This window comes from Kwoniella botswanensis, chromosome 1, assembly GCF_036426115.1.
Source record: "Kwoniella botswanensis chromosome 1, complete sequence".
Classification (NCBI taxonomy): Eukaryota; Fungi; Basidiomycota; class Tremellomycetes; order Tremellales; family Cryptococcaceae; genus Kwoniella; species Kwoniella botswanensis.
The window spans coordinates 1,643,371-1,661,694 of record NC_088599.1 but is presented as its reverse complement, the minus strand read 5'-3'; the positions used below and the strand labels follow the sequence as shown (position 1 = coordinate 1,661,694).

The 18,324-nt window shown below is 44.8% G+C and overlaps 8 protein-coding genes across 8 annotated transcripts; 2 read left to right on the top strand and 6 right to left on the bottom strand.

The window, feature by feature from the left end:
- Positions 1-654: 654 nt before the first annotated feature.
- L199_000637 (uncharacterized protein) lies at positions 655-1,199 on the bottom strand (the record flags this gene model as incomplete). The annotated part of the gene is made up of 3 exons (XM_064886403.1): positions 655-701; positions 783-857; positions 1,034-1,199. The coding sequence occupies 3 exons, from the start codon at positions 1,197-1,199 to the stop codon at positions 655-657; spliced, it is 288 nt and encodes a 95-aa protein (XP_064742475.1).
- Positions 1,200-1,750: 551 nt separating this feature from the next.
- L199_000636 (uncharacterized protein) lies at positions 1,751-2,926 on the bottom strand (the record flags this gene model as incomplete). Its single annotated transcript, XM_064886402.1, has 6 exons — positions 1,751-1,894; positions 1,966-2,054; positions 2,248-2,342; positions 2,414-2,510; positions 2,576-2,804; positions 2,867-2,926. The coding sequence occupies 6 exons, from the start codon at positions 2,924-2,926 to the stop codon at positions 1,751-1,753; spliced, it is 714 nt and encodes a 237-aa protein (XP_064742474.1).
- A 361-nt stretch (positions 2,927-3,287) lies between these two features.
- Positions 3,288-4,178, bottom strand: L199_000635 (uncharacterized protein; the record flags this gene model as incomplete). The annotated part of the gene is made up of 1 exon (XM_064886401.1): positions 3,288-4,178. One exon carries the CDS (start codon positions 4,176-4,178, stop codon positions 3,288-3,290), a length of 891 nt encoding a protein of 296 aa, XP_064742473.1.
- Positions 4,179-4,923: 745 nt separating this feature from the next.
- On the bottom strand, positions 4,924-6,024 carry L199_000634 (uncharacterized protein; the record flags this gene model as incomplete). Its single annotated transcript, XM_064886400.1, has 1 exon — positions 4,924-6,024. The coding sequence occupies one exon, from the start codon at positions 6,022-6,024 to the stop codon at positions 4,924-4,926; it is 1,101 nt and encodes a 366-aa protein (XP_064742472.1).
- An 819-nt stretch (positions 6,025-6,843) lies between these two features.
- Positions 6,844-9,036, bottom strand: L199_000633 (formamidopyrimidine-DNA glycosylase; the record flags this gene model as incomplete). Its single annotated transcript, XM_064886399.1, has 12 exons — positions 6,844-7,035; positions 7,175-7,342; positions 7,407-7,571; positions 7,635-7,908; positions 7,966-7,979; positions 8,046-8,233; positions 8,302-8,369; positions 8,428-8,438; positions 8,517-8,655; positions 8,725-8,777; positions 8,844-8,959; positions 9,021-9,036. The coding sequence occupies 12 exons, from the start codon at positions 9,034-9,036 to the stop codon at positions 6,844-6,846; spliced, it is 1,404 nt and encodes a 467-aa protein (XP_064742471.1).
- A 282-nt stretch (positions 9,037-9,318) lies between these two features.
- Positions 9,319-11,929, top strand: L199_000632 (uncharacterized protein; the record flags this gene model as incomplete). Its single annotated transcript, XM_064886398.1, has 14 exons — positions 9,319-9,513; positions 9,598-9,849; positions 9,925-10,055; positions 10,107-10,135; positions 10,201-10,291; positions 10,375-10,500; positions 10,563-10,620; positions 10,692-10,862; positions 10,923-10,947; positions 11,006-11,114; positions 11,177-11,230; positions 11,301-11,532; positions 11,657-11,765; positions 11,853-11,929. 14 exons carry the CDS (start codon positions 9,319-9,321, stop codon positions 11,927-11,929), a joined length of 1,659 nt encoding a protein of 552 aa, XP_064742470.1.
- A 351-nt stretch (positions 11,930-12,280) lies between these two features.
- Positions 12,281-13,562, bottom strand: L199_000631 (uncharacterized protein; the record flags this gene model as incomplete). The annotated part of the gene is made up of 7 exons (XM_064886397.1): positions 12,281-12,342; positions 12,424-12,487; positions 12,569-12,637; positions 12,717-12,911; positions 13,024-13,298; positions 13,387-13,433; positions 13,513-13,562. The coding sequence occupies 7 exons, from the start codon at positions 13,560-13,562 to the stop codon at positions 12,281-12,283; spliced, it is 762 nt and encodes a 253-aa protein (XP_064742469.1).
- Positions 13,563-15,519: 1,957 nt separating this feature from the next.
- Positions 15,520-17,680, top strand: L199_000630 (uncharacterized protein; the record flags this gene model as incomplete). Its single annotated transcript, XM_064886396.1, has 9 exons — positions 15,520-15,646; positions 15,706-15,785; positions 15,843-15,947; positions 16,026-16,110; positions 16,168-16,335; positions 16,404-16,538; positions 16,606-17,003; positions 17,072-17,329; positions 17,393-17,680. 9 exons carry the CDS (start codon positions 15,520-15,522, stop codon positions 17,678-17,680), a joined length of 1,644 nt encoding a protein of 547 aa, XP_064742468.1.
- Between the last annotated feature and the right edge of the window lie 644 nt (positions 17,681-18,324).

Genomic DNA, 18,324 nt, shown 5'->3' with positions numbered 1-18,324 from the left:
TTAGTCGGCTTTTATACGTGTTGTTTAAAGGATGAAAGGGGGTTGAAGCTCTGTCGTGCATTTGTGCAGCTTGTCACGCTTACTCCAACTGCCTGAAAGGATACTCAATGAAGGAGTTGTTGCAGTCATTCCGGTCGAAAGATGACTTCCCACCCTTCTAAAAGTTGAATGCAAGAAGCGGTACACCTCATATACCTCTTTTGATGTCTATGCCCAAACAACGGATAACGCATAATTCATTTAAACATCAGTACAATGCATAGCTCAGGAAGTCTTTTTACATAATCTTTTTTGATTCTCGATATGAGATGTTGTACAAAGGTGACAGTGTCATTCCCATTACTCAGACACCAACTACTCTCCCAGAAGAAGATTCGATGCATTCGTAGAACTTATATGAGAAGATCAGTAGACAGAGCAAGGACCCTTTGTCAGAGATGTGCCACAATTTGGTGCGCATGTTGTGTTGAACATGCTAGGTGTATCAACGTAAAAACATCACCCGGTTACACCTGATCTATGTGCTCGCTCAGAGATTTTTCCGATACTGGGCGTGCTTAGAACTGACTTTGCATCTCAAACATTGAAATATATAGAGACTTTGATATGAGCTATAGTACTGTAGATATACGTTCAAGTGGCACAATCCCCTTATTATCGTTCGAAGATGCGGCTTACTCGAGGGTTCCAACTGTGCGCGGCTACCAGCCGGTCCATTCAGTCACTCTGTAAGCCCCCATCGCGAACCTTTTGCACGCTTTAGTGTGTCAGGAGGAACATACCGGATGGATTGGGCGGGCCGCTCAGACAACCATAATATTCGTTGTAATTTTCGTCGACAAGAGTCCAGACGTACTCTGTGACAGAGGGAATTGTATCAATCACGGTATCATACATATCCTCCGATCAGCTCCGATCAGCTCGACTAAATTCCACTGCACATTGACATCGTAGGGCGTAATGAAGAATGGAATTCCCGCAAAGGACCACCATACTGTCAGTCTGTTATGACAACAGATCACAGTTCACTCACTACAATCTGGATTTTGATAGGCAGAAGGGTTGTACTGGCTGACAGTCACAGGTCTACTCCAATTGGTATCGTTGGTGGCATAGTGTTGTTGATCGAAGACACCTTGAGTGACGGCGTCTCTTGCCAAAGATTCCCCGTATCGATACTGTTCAGAGGTGGTCGACATATTGTATTGAAAAAATTTTAGTGGAAGAATGCAATTTGTTCAGGGATCGTGGTACTGGCTGATGTCTGCTTGGGTCAAATGTTCACCGAGTCAGCCCTTCGTTATATACCCCTTATTGGGCCTTTGGCAGAAGCCGATGCACCTTCTACGAAGCATCGAGACAAATCAGAATTGATAAATTAATTTATCGGACATTAAGGGTCAAGAAGGATTAGAAGGAAAGATCTATGAGGATCCTTTGTGTGGGAGAGTGATCAACAATGACCGAATGGTGAGTATAATGGAAGAGCGAAGCTTTGCATTCAAGAGGGAAAGATGATCGCCCCACTGGGATACCTTTAGTAATGGTCATCAAAAGGAATGCGGAGCGGCTGTGCGCCTCTTGACAGAAGGCGACAATCCAATCGAAGTGGATAAATCTCCAAAAGCTCCTTTGCTTAACCGTAGCAGCATTATAATTATCGAGAATCTGCCGACTGAGATGAGCTCATGAGCCGAATTGCGACTGAAAGAACTATTTGAGAAGCACAATGCATAGACCTGAGTTTCGCTCAGTGTGAGCTTGAGTTTCCTAGCTGTCCGATCATCGTTCCTGCGTGAAATTCTGTGTCCAGCCAGGTGGGAAGGTCTTTTACCCAGGGGAAAAGCTGTCTTGTCTCTTCCGGAGTGCCTTCAAAAGGATGAACGTTGATAGTCTGTGAAATATTGTATCATAAACAATCCATATAGTCTTTCACACTCCATCCAAGGAGGTAGAACCACTCACATTGAGAGCATTCGTTAACTCTGTACCAACCTCAACATCCTGTTCAGGATCCTCCCAGGAGACATTCTTAACCTCCTTGAAAAATTTTCCTGATTTCATCTGGTGTATGAGCATCTCCAGTCAGATTGATAATTCTGTTTCTGAATTTCTCCTCTTGAGATCCAGCGATGAGTATTTCAGCTGCAGCTCGACCGATATCAGACGTGACAATATGCTTGAACCGTTGATTGGGATTCCACTTGGTCCCCATAGACAGTCGATAAGGAGGCCAATAAAAGTTACCAAAGAAGGCTGAAGGTCGGAGGATGGTGTATACCATCTGTGATTGGGATGATCGGGCTTTCAGGTGCTCTTCGATTTGACGTTTCGTCTCGAAGCTATGATATGTTATGAAATCAGTATCAGGTGCAGATAAGTACGATCAAATCACCAGATCAATCTGACTTACTGAGGGATCGGACTGGGACTTAGTCCTGACATGTCAACACTGGTATATACGAACTGTTTAACTCCATACGTCACAGCCACATCGACTAGAGTCGTACCTGCAATTGCGTAAGGTGTCAAGGTGCGAAACATATACCGAGCCATAGCCCATGTTGAGTCTCACCTTGCTCGACTTCATTGCCTTGAAATATATCTTGAACGCCAAAGACCGAGTCAATCGCATAAGATTCGAAGATTTTGCTGATACTAGACTTATCGCGGAGATCTCCCTGTACGACTTGCACACCAGGAATACTGAGCAGCGCGTTCGCCTTCTGGGATGAAGAATTCCGTGTCAAAGCTAGTAGTCTGATTGACAAACCATCGGAAAGCCGGGTGGACTCGGTCAAAGCCTTTGGATGTTATATTGCCTAATCAGTGGAAACGACCTCACCGATGTGATGATGCCACTTACTCTCAGAGTGGCACCTCCCTGTTGTCCTGTAGCGCCTGTGATCAGGATCGTTCGTGGCATCGCTGTCGAAAATATGAGCTAGGTAATAGTGAACACACGTATTCTCTTAATCGCGTTGCCAGCCTCACGACTCAGTTTTATACAATATTCTCATCGTGACTGCTCTGCAGATGCATATTCCATCACAGATGTTTACCCTCCACCAGGATTGATAAGAACGCAGATACGCCATGATTCAGCATTGTGGAGGTAGTCACTCATGACCGACGGTCATTGAGACCCCCGATGGCACTCAGATGCTGTCATTTGGGCTTGTTGCAAGCTGGTAGTGGGCAACGTCGGATGCATAACAACCTCAGTATCACACCAAAGGGGACTGATTGACGAAATATTTGATCAAGGACGACTGAATACAACCCATCTACAGGGATGTCACTTGTCCGCAGCCGCCGATAACTTGCTTGTTAGATTGATCTTGCAAGGTGATCGTAAATCGTTGATGACCTTTTTGCATATCGTCAATGATCTTGACGCTGAGATCGTCAACGGTGTTGTATGAGATATCGATATCGGAGCATCTGTCAGCGGACAAAACGGAAAGCTTTCCCATAGTTGTATTGAAAGTTCTGATAAATCTATCCTCGTCGTCTTTCTCCGTTGACCGATTATCGAACTTTTCAAAAGATCTGATATTGGGTTGGAGCATGGTGCCGACCGGTACAAATTGAAATTTGTATGTATCATCACTGCGAACTTTCCTGCCACCATCCTCATATTCAGCACTACTCAATGTCAAGCCTGAGAGGTCGGTATTTTTGATAGCTGCTTGTTCACTATTGAGAATTTCCTTCAAAAACGAGGTTTTCGAATTTCTCGAGTCTTTGGCCCAATATATAGGCGAATGGTCCCTCATCGTATACCCAATGGTCCTTTCGGATCCGCATATGACCCGGCTGACTTGATTCTGCTGGAAAGGATTGACCTCCTCCTTCTTTGTGGGATCACTGAGATTGTTGTCATTACTTCTAGACAAGATGATTCCCCAGGGACGATATCCTATGGGATTCCAGCTAAATCTCCCAACTTGTACTCGCATATCATTCTGAACAAAATTGAAACGAGGATCATCCTTATCTGCCCTTTCATTCTCATCTAATTGACCTGCACAAGTACGAATCAGCTTTGACACCGTTGATATCGCCATTGCGACTCGATCTTTACTCCATCCACCTTTGCCATGACTTGCATCTAGATCGTCTTCAACCGCTCGAACGGTCCATGATGTCGCTTCAGAGTCTTCAAGACATAGCATCTGTGGTATAAGACCAATGACGCATTTCTCATCGGTGCTCCGGGGATAAAACTCCTTGCCGTTGCATCGGGGTGCCATGATAGCGGCATATGGACCTTCAAAACCAAAAGAATACCGCTCACCGTCAACCTGATCATCAGATTGATCCATGACACTTCGAATGGTATGTTCAGCGCGTCTAGCTGTGGCATTTGAGTTGCTTCTAACAACCTCGGACAGACAAGTGGAAAGCCCGCGCATCGCATTTGGATCTTGAACAGCAAGATGCCAGACCGTGTTAAATTCAGCAGAGGAGAGGTGGTCTTATTGGTATGTATCGTATCGTATAGATCGAGTTTGGGGTTCAATAGAGGAAGAATTCAATGAGGCTGTCAAGGTCATACCTGCCGCCGCGGTGTACTACGCTTCTATAAAACATGCTATGACCTAATTTCAGGAGGTTCTTCTGGGTATTACAGCATCGTCATCTCATCTGAAACAAGCTGTGCACTATGACGTTGACAGTGGCTTCTGATCCATCTGTAGACAAAAGAACGATCCACCAGAGTGTGCAGTGGAGAAGCAACTAGATTCGGAACTCCATGCCACAGTCTACAGTATTTTAGATAAGTGGGGTTTTTCGAGCACAGCTTTGAATAACGATCTCGTCACTCTGGTATGATATGACTGAATCTGTGGATACGCTACGCTCAATACAAAAGGTCTATGTAACGTACGTAGAATAGCTCAAACAAGAATTGAGCGCCTATGCGGTCCCTTGGAACTCCTCCGGGTTGTATTGAGTTTCAAGATCCCTCATTCTAACTAGATAATTCTGTTGGCCGGACTCTTGATAAGGCATACCTAGCACTTTAACAGCGAAGTTATCGGTAGTCGTATACTCAACGTGTACATTGGCACATCTGTCTTCCGACAAGATTTTCAATGTATCCAGAAGGGTACGGAACGATCTAACGAACCTATCTTCAGTCTCTGCGTCAGTGTGGCGCTTGTCAAAGTGACTCATTGAGAAGTCTCCGATGGCTGAGTTTTCTGGATGATTTCCCTCCGTAACATCATCCGCCAGATTAAATCTGAAATCGTAGGTATCGTGCTCTCTGGTATCATCGGAGGTTTGATACCCTGCCAACGTCACTTTCAACATGGGAGGTTGAGCATTTCTTGGATCGGCCTCCTCAGCTTGTAGAAGGCTCTCCAGAATAGAACTCTCTCGGATTGGATCAACTTCACTTGTGCTGTTACGTCTCCTTCTCGTGTGAGGCACAACATTTTCATAGCCTGTTAAAATCCTGCTGTACTGATCCGCATGGAATGGGAAACGATTCTCCGTGGTGAGAGCGGCGATATTGTTTGTTTTAGTCATAATTGTACCCCAGGGCATGAATTGCACTGGGCCATACGATGGGTTTCCAATCTCCGTATAAATATTACTGTCCCCTCTTGAGAAACCCATGTGGAGTTGATGCGGGAATTCTTTTTGTACGTGAGGATCCACCGTACGGATAAGTTTACTCGAAGTTGTTATAGGTCCTTTCAGTCCTTCTTCCACTCCTTCAAGGTTCTTGATGTCTTTTTCAAAAGCTCGGATCGTCCATGAGTACCTCTCCGCTTCTGCAGATATTTGATCCTTTGGTAAGAGGCTCAAAGTCCACTTGGTATCTGTCCCGTCAATCGGGCCGTCTCCTCTATACAACGCGGCGGTAGTGGCGGAATACGGCCCTGCGACTGAGTCGTTGATTCGCTCCGGATCTGAGCCATGTTCGATGAGAGATTGTAGGCTGTGTTTAGCAGTTGGAGGTTTGTTGGACCTGCTTCGGCCTGACCAGCATTTTTTGAGGCATTCCATCGTGGGATCAAGAGCCAACTGTGCTTTTGAAGTTATAGTATGAGTTAGGAGAAGTGATGACTAGGATGTGCTGTCAAAGGGGTAAATATAACGATCTTGGAATCTCTGTGGCCAAATATCTCGTGAGCTGACACTTATATGTGAAATGGGTACTTCGTGAACGAACCCATGAACTCTGACATGACATACTGTTGGACTATGGATATGACGTGTGTCGGAATGCTGTCATCAAAAAAGGATGAACCAAAAATGAAAGGAGATCATTTTCAAGAGCAGTCTAGACTTTATGCAATGCTTTGAGGAGAGGAAGATCAGATTCAAGATACAGTACGCGGCACTGCTAGAGAAGTGACAATCATGAAACAAATGTGATACGATACTGCATTTGTTTAAAATGGCTTGAAATAGTCGATTCCGCGCAAGCCCCTTGATGATTTGCGAACGACCTCTGTGAGCGTCTTCGATGAACCTTTCAGCTATTTCCCTGGGTACCACCCACCAAGGATATCTTAATGAAGAGAGATTGGCGTGGTGTCAGTACGAGTGGCGATTACTGAAAGAGCGCTTACGAAGAGCCCAGATCAGGCAGCATTGAGGGCAGTGAGCATGAAGGGGAAACACATAGGAAAGCGAGTGGCTTATGAGATCTCCCGTGGTGAAGCCACGGACCCCTGTCTCGCCTCTCTTGTGATGCTATGAGATAGATTCATCTACTTCCAGAAAAATCCAGATGAGAAACATGATTCGGGATTTCCGCGTCAGCTGCCAAGCACCGGAACCACATCGTGGGCCTTGTCCAGTACAATCTTAATTACATGCTCAACTTGGCTCCGAAGGCAAGTCTGATAAATCCGATGACCCATCTCCAACCTCTGAATTCATCTGTGAACCTTTGCCACGGGATTTGGTTGATCTTGCCGTAAGTTTCGACTTTCGTGGTTTGCCGTTTGTGAATTTGCCTAGAGAGGAAGTTTGGGGGTCTGTCTCTATTCTTGAAGTGGACTTTCGAGGCTAAACTCAAGTATGTGGGGGAAGGAGGGCAGAACATGGGTTGATTCGAAATTCGTGGTTGTAGTAACATAGGGAGAGTGAAGAACTTGTCATTTCAGTACAAATAATGCTGATCCCAACGTAAGAAAAGACGGCTCACCTTTCTGCTCGGCTTTTCATCGATTTCTACTTTCACATCTTGAACAACTCCATCATCCTCCGTTTTGATCTTCTTATTCGATCTTGATTTCTGTCTGGCGGTCGTAACTTTGACAGGTGTCGTCGTTTCTGTCTCGTTCTCCGATGTTAGCCCGCTAGATCCATCATCCTGTAACAAGCACTATATCAGCTCTTGGCGCAGAAAGGTTCTCCGACCTCAAAGTAAGACTTACCGAGTTATTCCCTTTCGACCTCTTCTTACTCTGACTACCTTTCCCACTTTTACTTATCTTAGGTTTGATCTCCACGCCTTCTGGCATCTTCTGTAATTCCTCTACGACCGCTGTGGTCCGACCTCCAACTTCTATAAACGTTATCGTAGCGGGCTTGCCATTAGGCTGAACGAAGTATTATTCTCAGCAGCAGTACTACGATTTGTGGTTTGGGATAGATGAACATACCAAAGCGAGATAGTCCTTTCCTGCAGGTTTGATCTCTTCTGCTTCTTCTCCCTCTTCGTCGATCTCTTCAGCCTTCTTCTTCCCCTTGGATTGTTTCTTCCCTTTACTCCATCTCCAGCGGAACAGCCAGTCTTCAGGGAACTGACGGGAGTCCGCATTTACCTCTACCGCCTTGAGGGGCACGGCTCGAATTTGATAGTGTAGGTCTTTGATATTCTGAGGAGAAAGGTGGTTGACTGGACAGGAGGGATGTATACGAGCTTGGTATAGGACTCTATATTACATTTGGGTTCAGTACGTTCAGCTTTGTGTTGTCGGTATTCAAACTTACTCATCTGCTACCCACTGACATTTAAAGCAGATTCTATGATCAGTACGACACTTGGTATACACAATGGGAAAACGACATACGTTTCCCACGCCCGCACTGAATGACTGGTCCATTATCATCCCCTTTACAGTACCCTTCTTCTTCGCTATCAAATTCTGAAACTCGTCAAAAGTGGGATGATTCAGGACTGGATCGAAGCCTAATGCGGAAACGGGCGGATGGGATGTAACGGGATCAGGAAGAAGTCTCAATCTGCCAAGTCTACGACCTATATTTGAGATCTGATCAGTATTGAAGGGACTGATCGTATTTATGTGATTCGAGATAGGAACCTACCGTCAAGAAAAGCAAGTTCTACTGGCTCGTCACCTACTGAACCAGGCTGAGGTTCGAGTTTGAGTACACTAGAATGTGGTGATCAGGTCAAATCACACAGTGAAAGGAGAAGTCAATCATACTGACAATTTATGAAACTGTCAGATTCAGATTCATCAGGTCAGCTAGATACACGATGTCATGCGGTAACGTCTTCTCAGCTGTGGAGCACTCACTCTAGGTGGCCAGACTTTAGAACTCTCTCTAGGCTTTCTCCTATACCAAGTAGGTTCCTGACCTTTAAGTTGGATCATACCTGTCATACCGAAATGCATGACTGGGAATCTACCTTTTCCCGAGAGTATCATCCAGAAACTATAAGTATAAAAGGTTAGTCTCCAGCTATCTTTACTCGCTGTTGCATGTCCCGATCGAATGACTTACGTTTTACCTTTCCTCTCACATCCGTTGATGCTTCGTCCAGTGATTTCTTTAGCCTGATTAGACACATGTTAGCAATGAGCGTCGAGCTGGATAACACCGCTACAGTTTTAGATATTCACAAAAGCCTTGTGATCGTCTCCACCGGTGTAGACGATCTTGTCTTCCACCGAATCGACCGATTTAATTTTGTACCCTTTACATGTCTCGTGTATGAGCTTACGGGCTCTTTCGACCTCTTGGACAGAGTATGAGAATCAGCTCGGCTCGGTTCACGTGCAGTTGAGTGGTTGGCTTACCAGGTAGTTCCGGCATATCCATATATATATCTTATGGCTACCTTCCACTGCAAGCTGTGAATATCGTACAATCTGTTGATGTTGTTGTCGATGATCGTCATCTCATCTGTGTGTGTGTGGTCTGTGCTCAGGCACGTCATATCTACTTCCGGGAATTGCGCACAGACCCGATGAATGATTTCGGTTTACGTCCGATAACTTAACATCTGACCAGTCACAACTTTCTTGACTCCTTCCTCTTCCCTCTTAACTCTTGGGTGGCAATCAAGTAATCTATCACATCTACACAACATACATCATGCCAATCCTACATCCACAGACAATGGCCAAGATCGAAGCTCGCACAGAACCATATACAAGGCGCTTCAACACCTTTGCTCGGATCGCCGTCATCTACTGGTTATTGAGATTCGTCGTTCTCGATTCGTTCAGACATGTCAGAGCGAGAGGTATAGTGGGCACTGCTAATGAGATCAAGAACAAGGTGCAAGGTGTAAGCTTGTCCTCAGGAGGATCCTCACAAACCCGAAAACAGGTAAAATGTGCTGCAGCTGACATATCATGTATAATGGTGCAGTTCATAGTACGATTGATGTTATCACTTCCTTCGTCCAAAGCGAAACTTCAGTTAGAGCTTGGTAAAGCACAGAGTGAGATAAGGGAGAAACTCGTCCCGTCCAAATACCCCGATGGCGTAACGTTAACTACGGTCAGAAAGCTACCTGAACAAGGTAGGAGTAAAGATTGGCTAGAGGGAGAATGGACTAATCTGAAGAAGTTGGAAAGAGGTGATGTGGATGCTGGACGGGTATCCGGAGCGGTATATCACGTATGTGTTAATTTCGCCACTCAACCCAAAGCTATATCTGACATTATACTCACTTCTACACTTGGGTATGATCAGGGCGGCGAAGAGCTCAATCAAGTGATCAACGAAGCAATGGCGAAATTCGTGGTATCGAACCCACTTCATCCTGATGTTTTCCCCGGGGTTAGAAAGATGGAAAGTGAGGTAGTCAGTATGGTACTCAATTTGTAGGTCCTGTCGCATTATATCACTTGAAGCATTGCTGATATATGTATTAGATTTAACGGACCGAGTGGTGCAGGTACAAGTGAGTCTTCAAACTGACCGAACCGCTGGGAGATGATGCTGATTGTTTCGATGGAATCTCTATAGCCACTTCGGGAGGCACGGAATCTATCTTAATGGCAGTCAAGACATATAGAGATTGGGCTAGAGATACAAAAGGCATAACTAGACCTGAGATGTGAGTGATCATCACCTTACAACTTCGAAGCTCAGTCAATTTCCTTGCCACATCACTGATACACTTCTGTCTCTACTTCGCAGGATCATCCCCTCTTCTGCTCATGCGGCATTCTGGAAAGCGTCCCAGTATTTCAAGATCAAGTTGCACGTCGTACCGGTCAACGAAGAGACTAGAAGGGCAGATGTGAACGCTATGAAACGTGCCATGTGAGCTTGCTCTTCTTCCCCCACATGCTCAACTTAGCGTAAGCTGATCCCGATGGCGGCAGTAACCCAAACACTATCATGCTAGTAGGATCAGCACCAAATTACCCAGACGGAGCTATCGTACGTTGTCACTTCCCCTTCGTAGCCCCTAATCCGCTGACACGAATTGGTTTGGTCCGTTCTTTTGACAGGATCCCATTCCTTCTCTAGCTGCTATAGCTAGAAAGTATAATATCGGTTTACATGTAGATTGCTGTCTTGGTTCATTCATCTTGCCTTTTATGGAGAAAGCAGGTTTCGGTTCGGATATAGAACCTTTTGATTTCAGGGTAAAGGGAGTGACGAGTATAAGTTGTGATACGGTAAGTCTGACAACTCGTCGCTCCTGGTTCGATTGATTTAGGCTAATAATTGGTTTACAGCATAAATACGCATTTTGTCCTAAAGGTCTGTAATGAATAGCCCCTTAATTCGGATAGATGGTGATATTGACGATGATGTTTAGGCTCATCGGTTATCATGTATCATTCACCGAAATTGAGGAAATATCAATATTACATCATGACTGATTGGGAGGGAGGTGTTTATGCTAGTCCTTCAATGGCTGGATCTAGGTGGGTCTCATCCACTATCTCATACCGCCAGTCATGATCACTGATATTGTATATCATCATAGACCTGGGTCTATCTTAGCGGGGGCATGGGCAGTTTTGAATTACATGGGAGAAGAGTGAGCCCCCACTCTGTTTCAGTTTTCAGATACCCAGGCTTGCATACTGATACCATCATCTCTGCAAAAGCGGCTACACCCAATCATGCCGAGAAATCATCACAGCCTCTCGAAGTCTCATCCAAGGTCTGAAAGAACGTTTCGCAGATGATTTGTATATCCTGGGAGATCCAAAAGCTTGCGTGGTTGCATTCTCTAGTAAAACGGTGAATATATACGCTGTGGGCGATGAGATGTCAAAGAGGGGCTGGCACCTTAGTGCGTTGGGTGGTAAGCAAGGCGGTCTACATATGGCTTTCACGGTGAGTACGCTAGTAAGCTATACGCTATGGCAGATATTCAGATCATATACTTCTTATTGGTTCAAGACAATTCATTAGAACTAGAATTCGCGTCCAGTGCTGATATTTGTTGTCTGTAACGCAGAGACTGAGCGCTCGAAAAGTCGATAAACTATTAGATGATTTGGATGAAGTCGTAAAACATGTTAAATCTTCTCCAAACGAGCAGAAAGGTGATCTAGTGGCTTTGTATGGTAAGTATCTATACACTTCAAGCGTCATATTGCTACGCAGGACCCTGGTGCACTCGATAGACTTCCAGCTGACATTGTGATTACTAGGCGTTGGTCAGACGAGTGTCGGTCCTCATGTGGTTGGACAGATTGCTGAGACGTTCATGGATACTTTGTATGCTTAAATATGCTTTGGGATTACCTGCTGAGGAAGAAGGATAAGGATAAGTAGATTGTATTTCGTGTAGATAGGGTATCTCACTAGATCCAGTGTGAAAACCAGGGTTAGTGATAGTGGTGTTGGCACATAACGAGATGAACGGAAGAGGGACATTATAAGTATATACATCTTCAAATTATATTCGGGTTATATTATGTATACAGTGAATCATCACTGTTCATTACCGTTTCCGCAAAGGGAGTCAATTGGGAGACTCGGGATCGGCGTATCGAGTGTCTCGATGGCTTGAAGATCCAACCAACCTAGGCCCAAGTTGATTTCCAGAAGGTTGTTAAGGATATTGGTATGGCGTATCTTATTGAGATTTTTTGTTATCGGGTGAATGAGAATGTATGAGTCTAATTCTTTCTTGGATGACTGTGAGACAGGGTCGGCCGTGAATCACGTTCAGTCATTGACGAAATACCTTTGTGTACAGCTGAATGAGGAATGACTCACCTGCTCTGTTCAGAGCATCGATCCCACCATATCCTGTGCAGAATACCACGAACAGGTAGAAGAACTATTCATTGGAATGTTTCAGAATTGTCGACACCTATTAGCCGTCATACCACCTGTGTCACTTGATGATGGATAGACTTACACTCTGTAAAAGAGGGACCTGATGCTGTATCAGTTTAGGTATCAATATCAACGGTTCGATCACAATGTGCTAGAATATCATACATCGTGATAAGATCAGATCAGATCAGACCAGTTTCTCTTTCTTAATGCAAGATATCATCACTCACACAAGCAGCTGCGAACCATGCTGCACCAGGTATCATCCACCTTCCCAAATACCTATTGATCAACCCCCTGAACAAATTCGCTACTCCGTGATCTGCTGGAGCGGCCACTAAGAAAATGAGGAATAGAAGTGGGTAGACGGGTAGGACAGAGATGGATGTTGGAGGTTCGAAATATTCTATCTTTGGGTATTTTGGCTATTATCATCAATTAGTACGGCGTTAGCTTTTACCGAATATAGATAAAAACCCTAAAGAATGCAAAATCCGCATGGGGTGGTTGTTTTTGTAGATAGTAAAAAAGACTCACAATATCAAAATGTCTTAAAGCATCTTCACCCAAATCTTCCAGCTTCTTTCCAAATCCACCTTTACCCAGTCCTCTTTGACTATCAGTTCTGGAAAAAGGTAAGGGAATGTCCAATTCCACATTTCGTGCTTTGGTGGATACTTTGATCCGTAATTTATCTATCCTCAGTCCATCTATCGGAACCAACAATGATAATGTCGGTGGTGGAAGGGAGGATGCGTTGGCTGTGGGGAGAGGTTCAAGGAGAGGGTTGGTGGTGTGTCTTTTGGCGATTGCTAAATCAATGCAATGAAGGTTACATTTAGCTGAATGATAACCGTATGCTGATTTTGTATAATATTGTAAGATCACTTGTTTCCTTACCTAGTAATAAATCTGGTCGTGCATTCAACCACCTTCGAACAGTCTCACTAGACATATGTTATTCATTAATCAGTAATCGCCCTGTGTATGATAGACTACATCATATGTTCCAGACCATAAACTCACATCTCAGCTTCTTTCACTATCACGGGAGGATCATATGTGTCCTGAGGCATCGTCGATACTTTTCCGAATTATAGCTACAGATCTCGCTTGACTTGCCTCGCAGACGATCGTCGAGTCAGACTTCCTGTGTACTTGTTCAGATTAGTTGTTCAGATTGAGGAGATGACCTCTTGATTAGCTGATATTCATGAGTATATACACCTGGTGTTTTTCGGTTATTTCTCGTGTGGGTGAACAGTCCGACGTCATTCCTGGATATTTGGATATCGTCGACTTTCCCACGATGACACCACTCGTCGCTCTCCCACGGTGGGACAGACAGAAGACCCCGCTTCTTCAAGCTGAATCTTTCAGGCTCACTAGCGTACAGTCTCAGCATGAGAATGACGACGGATAGGGAGGATGCAGAAGCTTGTCACTAGGCCAAGTGACGAAGAGGCCAAGAAGCCAAGATACGGTATCAATTGCTTCTGCTTCAGTCTGCTGTACATGACCTCCACCATTGTTCATCATCAATCACGAAAAACACATCATCATCCTATACCCCCAATGCCGCCCGCGCACACGCTTCGGATATTTCGCAACATGGACAACCGCCGGCGCCACACGAATTTCCTTCATTCATACCCTGATGCACTGCTTTGCATCCCATCCCATATGGTCTCATACGCATTCAAGGGCACAAAGAGATGAATCGCTAAAAGCTTCAAGTTGAATCTGAAGCTATTGCCGCATCTACACCAAGAACGTGCCCTGTGCCTTTTTCGGGAACAGTCGAAAACCTGGGCGATAGAATGAGTGACCTTTTTCGATGACATCTCCCTCAAACACACAAAGAAAAATGTCATGTTGGCACTTGTTCAACGGATGCTGAGGGTATCGGCGGCCGTTTCATCTGGAGTCGCAATCACTTCTTCATACATGCGATTCATCGTTATTAGAATATCTCCCGCTTTGTCTCCAATACATAGATGCATCCAGAAGCCACCTTACCAAAGTTGCAGTAAGCCACACTGCAAATATGCATTTGTACTTATGCTTGGTGAAGGAATGGCAACGGTGTACTGTATGTATGTATGTATGTATGAATTTGATTCCGTTTTCTCTTTTCTCGGAATATTGTTTATTGTCGTAACGTAAGCACCGTTACGACTTGTTAGTAACTAAAACCGGCTATGGACTGCTTGACGCCACGGTGGCTGAACTACGTCACTCTGCCCTTTCCGTACTCCCTCTGCACTAATTTCGGAGCCATGTGGAGGAATGTGGAAATGTCGATGTCATCGGGGGTTCTCATCTATTTTTATATCTGTGCCCCTGTGCCCCTATGCCTGTAGCTGTCGCCCCGGCTGATCCGGAAATAGTAGGAAACAGTACCATACTACTGTGGTAGCGAATATGGAAGTGGAAAAATTTGGGATTGTAAGTCAAGGTATATATATCATTCAACCTAGTCAAGATCGCTTGCAACCTCCTTCCCCAGACAACAACAACAACAACATCCATAATCAACCAACCAACAAGTATAGTTCTTGACGGTATCGAAGATCAAGGTACGTACTGCTGTATAGCATGTTCACTTTCATGGGGCCAATGGTCAGGTGGGGTATCCAAGGGGAACTTTGCGATTATCTCCACTTGCACCTGGTCACGCGCTCATGTTCATTTTTCGAAATTTAAATTTTGAGTAAGGCTGACATCATTGCTCTCCGGCCAGAACCCAGCTCTCACAAAGTGACACAAGTAGCAGAGTGGGTATACGTACTGTCCTATATCAGACTTGGTAATTCAAGCCACTACCACTACTATTCTTAAACATCGACGTCACTCTCACATCTTATATCAACCTTACATCGTTCTCATACTCAACTCTTGAAACATCTCAATCCACATAACTTCTTCATCTTTTCTACATCTACATCGAACGAAAAGAAAAGATTGAAGATCAACTATCGTATCTACGACCCATACTTCCCTCGACACCAACACCAATAACACTACTACACAATGGGCGGTGGTGCACCAGCAGGCGGTGACTTCGAAGCGCTCCTTACCGAATCTCAAAACGCAGGATGGAGGGGTCTCTTCAAAAATGGTAGAGCCCTCAGTTTGGCTCTCTTTGCTTCTCTCGGAGGTATGTTGCACCACCCCTCATCCCGTTATGATACATCCGCTGACGTGACAAATGTGTAGGTGTATTATACGGTTATAATCAAGGTGTATTCGGTCAAGTTCAAGTCATGTACAATTTCGAACAACGATATCTCGCTACAGTGAGTCACCCTTGACACACAAGATCGTTCGCGGGTCAAGCTGATCGGTTTTCTTAGTTGACCAACACCGATACCAAAGGTCTCTTGACCTCCATTCTCGAATTGGGGGCTTTCGTCGGATCGCTCATGGCCGGACCTTTGGCCGATCGATACTCCAGAAAAGTGAGATTTGTTCTTTTCGATGATACCGCTCATCAACGATAAGAAAAGATGTCACTAAACAAGAATTTTCCATTGCAGTACTCGATTTCCGGATGGTGTCTCATCTTCATGATCGGTACTGCTGTTCAAACTGGTGCGAACGATAGCGTCGCCTGTATCTATGGTGAGTATCTCATCTCGCACAATATGTTTCAAGCCGAGCTGATCACATCACTTTCAGTCGGTCGATTTATCGGTGGTCTAGGTGTCGGTGCTCTTTCAATGCTCGTACCCATGTTTAACGCCGAGCTTGCCCCTCCAGGTATTCGAGGTTCTCTAGTCGCTTTACAACAACTCGCTATCACTTTCGGTATTTTAATCTCTTACTGGATCGGATACGGTACCAACTGTAAGTTGTCCCTTATTGAATACCACAGGACAAGATCACGTATCTGATTTGATCGTTACTCTCTACAGACATTGGTGGTACCGGAGCTGGTCAAAAGGAAGCTGCTTGGAGAGTACCTCTCGGTATCCAACTTGTTCCCGCTGCCGTCCTTCTCGTCGGAGCTATCTTCTTGCCCTTCTCTCCCAGATGGCTCATGCTCAAAGGTAAGTCTGTCACATTCTTTCTCTTTTGCATTTTTACACCCAATGTTGACATCTTGCCCATTTGCAGGTCGAGAGGAAGAATGTCTTACCAACCTTGCCATGCTCCGACACGCTCCTCCTGAATCACCCGAGGTCCAATATGAATTCCGAGCTCTTCAAGCCGAACGATTGGTCGAACAAGAAGCTGCCAAAGAGCGATACGGTGCTAACGATGTCACTTTCCGAGTCACTCTTGCCGAATACAAGAGATTGCTCACCACCAAACCTCTTCTTCACCGATTGATGCTTGGTGCCGGTGCTCAAGCCCTTCAACAATGGACTGGTATCAACGCCATTATCTACTACGCTCCTACCATCTTTGAATCTATTGGTTTGACTGGTAACACCATTGGTCTTCTCGCTACTGGTGTAGTCGGTATCGTCAACTTTGTATTCACCATCCCAGCTGTGTTATTCGTTGATAACGTGAGTGAAACCTTGCTTATACGGCATTAAGAATCGATGCCTAACTTGGGTTTTACTTTCATACCTAGTTCGGTCGAAAACCCATTCTCGCTTGGGGTTCAGCCAACATGGCCATCTCTCACGCTACTGTCGCTGCCATCTTTGCTGTCTACGGTCCCGATTACGCCAACAAGAAAGCCGGTAACGCTGCGGTCTTTATGATTTACTGGTACATTGCCAACTTCGCTGTCACCTGGGGTCCATTGGCTTGGGTCGTTTCCGCCGAAGTATTCCCTCTCGACATGAGAGCTAAGGGTATGAGTATCTCATCTGCTGTTAACTGGATCGTGAGTGTAACTTGCTCCTCGAACTGTTGAGATATGGTCACTGACTGGGTCTGTGATTCATAGATGAACTTTACCGTTGCCATGGTTACTCCTCACATGTTGTCTTCCATCACCTGGAAGACCTACATCGTCTTCATGTGCTTCTGTATCGTCGGTTTCCTCTATGCCGTATTTGTCTTACCTGAACTTAAAGGTCTCTCTCTCGAGGAAGTCGACCGAATCTTCCATGATGATACCGGTGCTGAAGACAGAGCAAGAAGAGAAAGAGTCGCCAAGCAAATCGGTCTTGATAAGGTCGCTCAGGATATCCACCACAAGGAGAAAGCTCAACCTGGTCCAGATATGGCTTAATCGACTAACTAGTGATAAAGTCAAAATCCATCCATCCTTGGAGTTTTAGCGATTCGTCTATAACAAAACCGATAAAAAACAAAACTTCATTATTCCATCAGAACCTAAAGGTCACATAAATTCATCCAACATCTAGTTTAGTTTAATTACTGCATTGATATATATATCATTTTTTCAAATTATTCATTCTCATTTCATTCCACCACCCCTAATATATAGTTTCAAAATTACATTCACCGCGATTCCCTTTTTTTTTCTCACTTCACATTTTCTCCGATCTTGTAAGAGTATAGCAGGTGAAAGAAGTATAACAAGATGAAAACCCATGTATGATCTATGCTACTGAACAGGTGTCTTGTCATGGTTTCGAGCAGCATGTTCCATGTTTCAATATTGCATGTACCCGTCTAACTCTCACCATGTGATGTATCGTATACAGTCGATCAATTCTATGGTAGGCTCAGACATTAGCTGTCCAAGTAGAATGGTGCTTGTGGGCATCGACTAAGGTAGCAGGATCTATAGCTTTTCCCTTTCCTTCGCTTGAGCAACTCTCCTCTTGATCGTGTTGACACCCACTCCCATAATTATCACGAACCGTGGCTCCCTCTGTTTCAACGCGTTGTGTACGAGTATCTTGATCA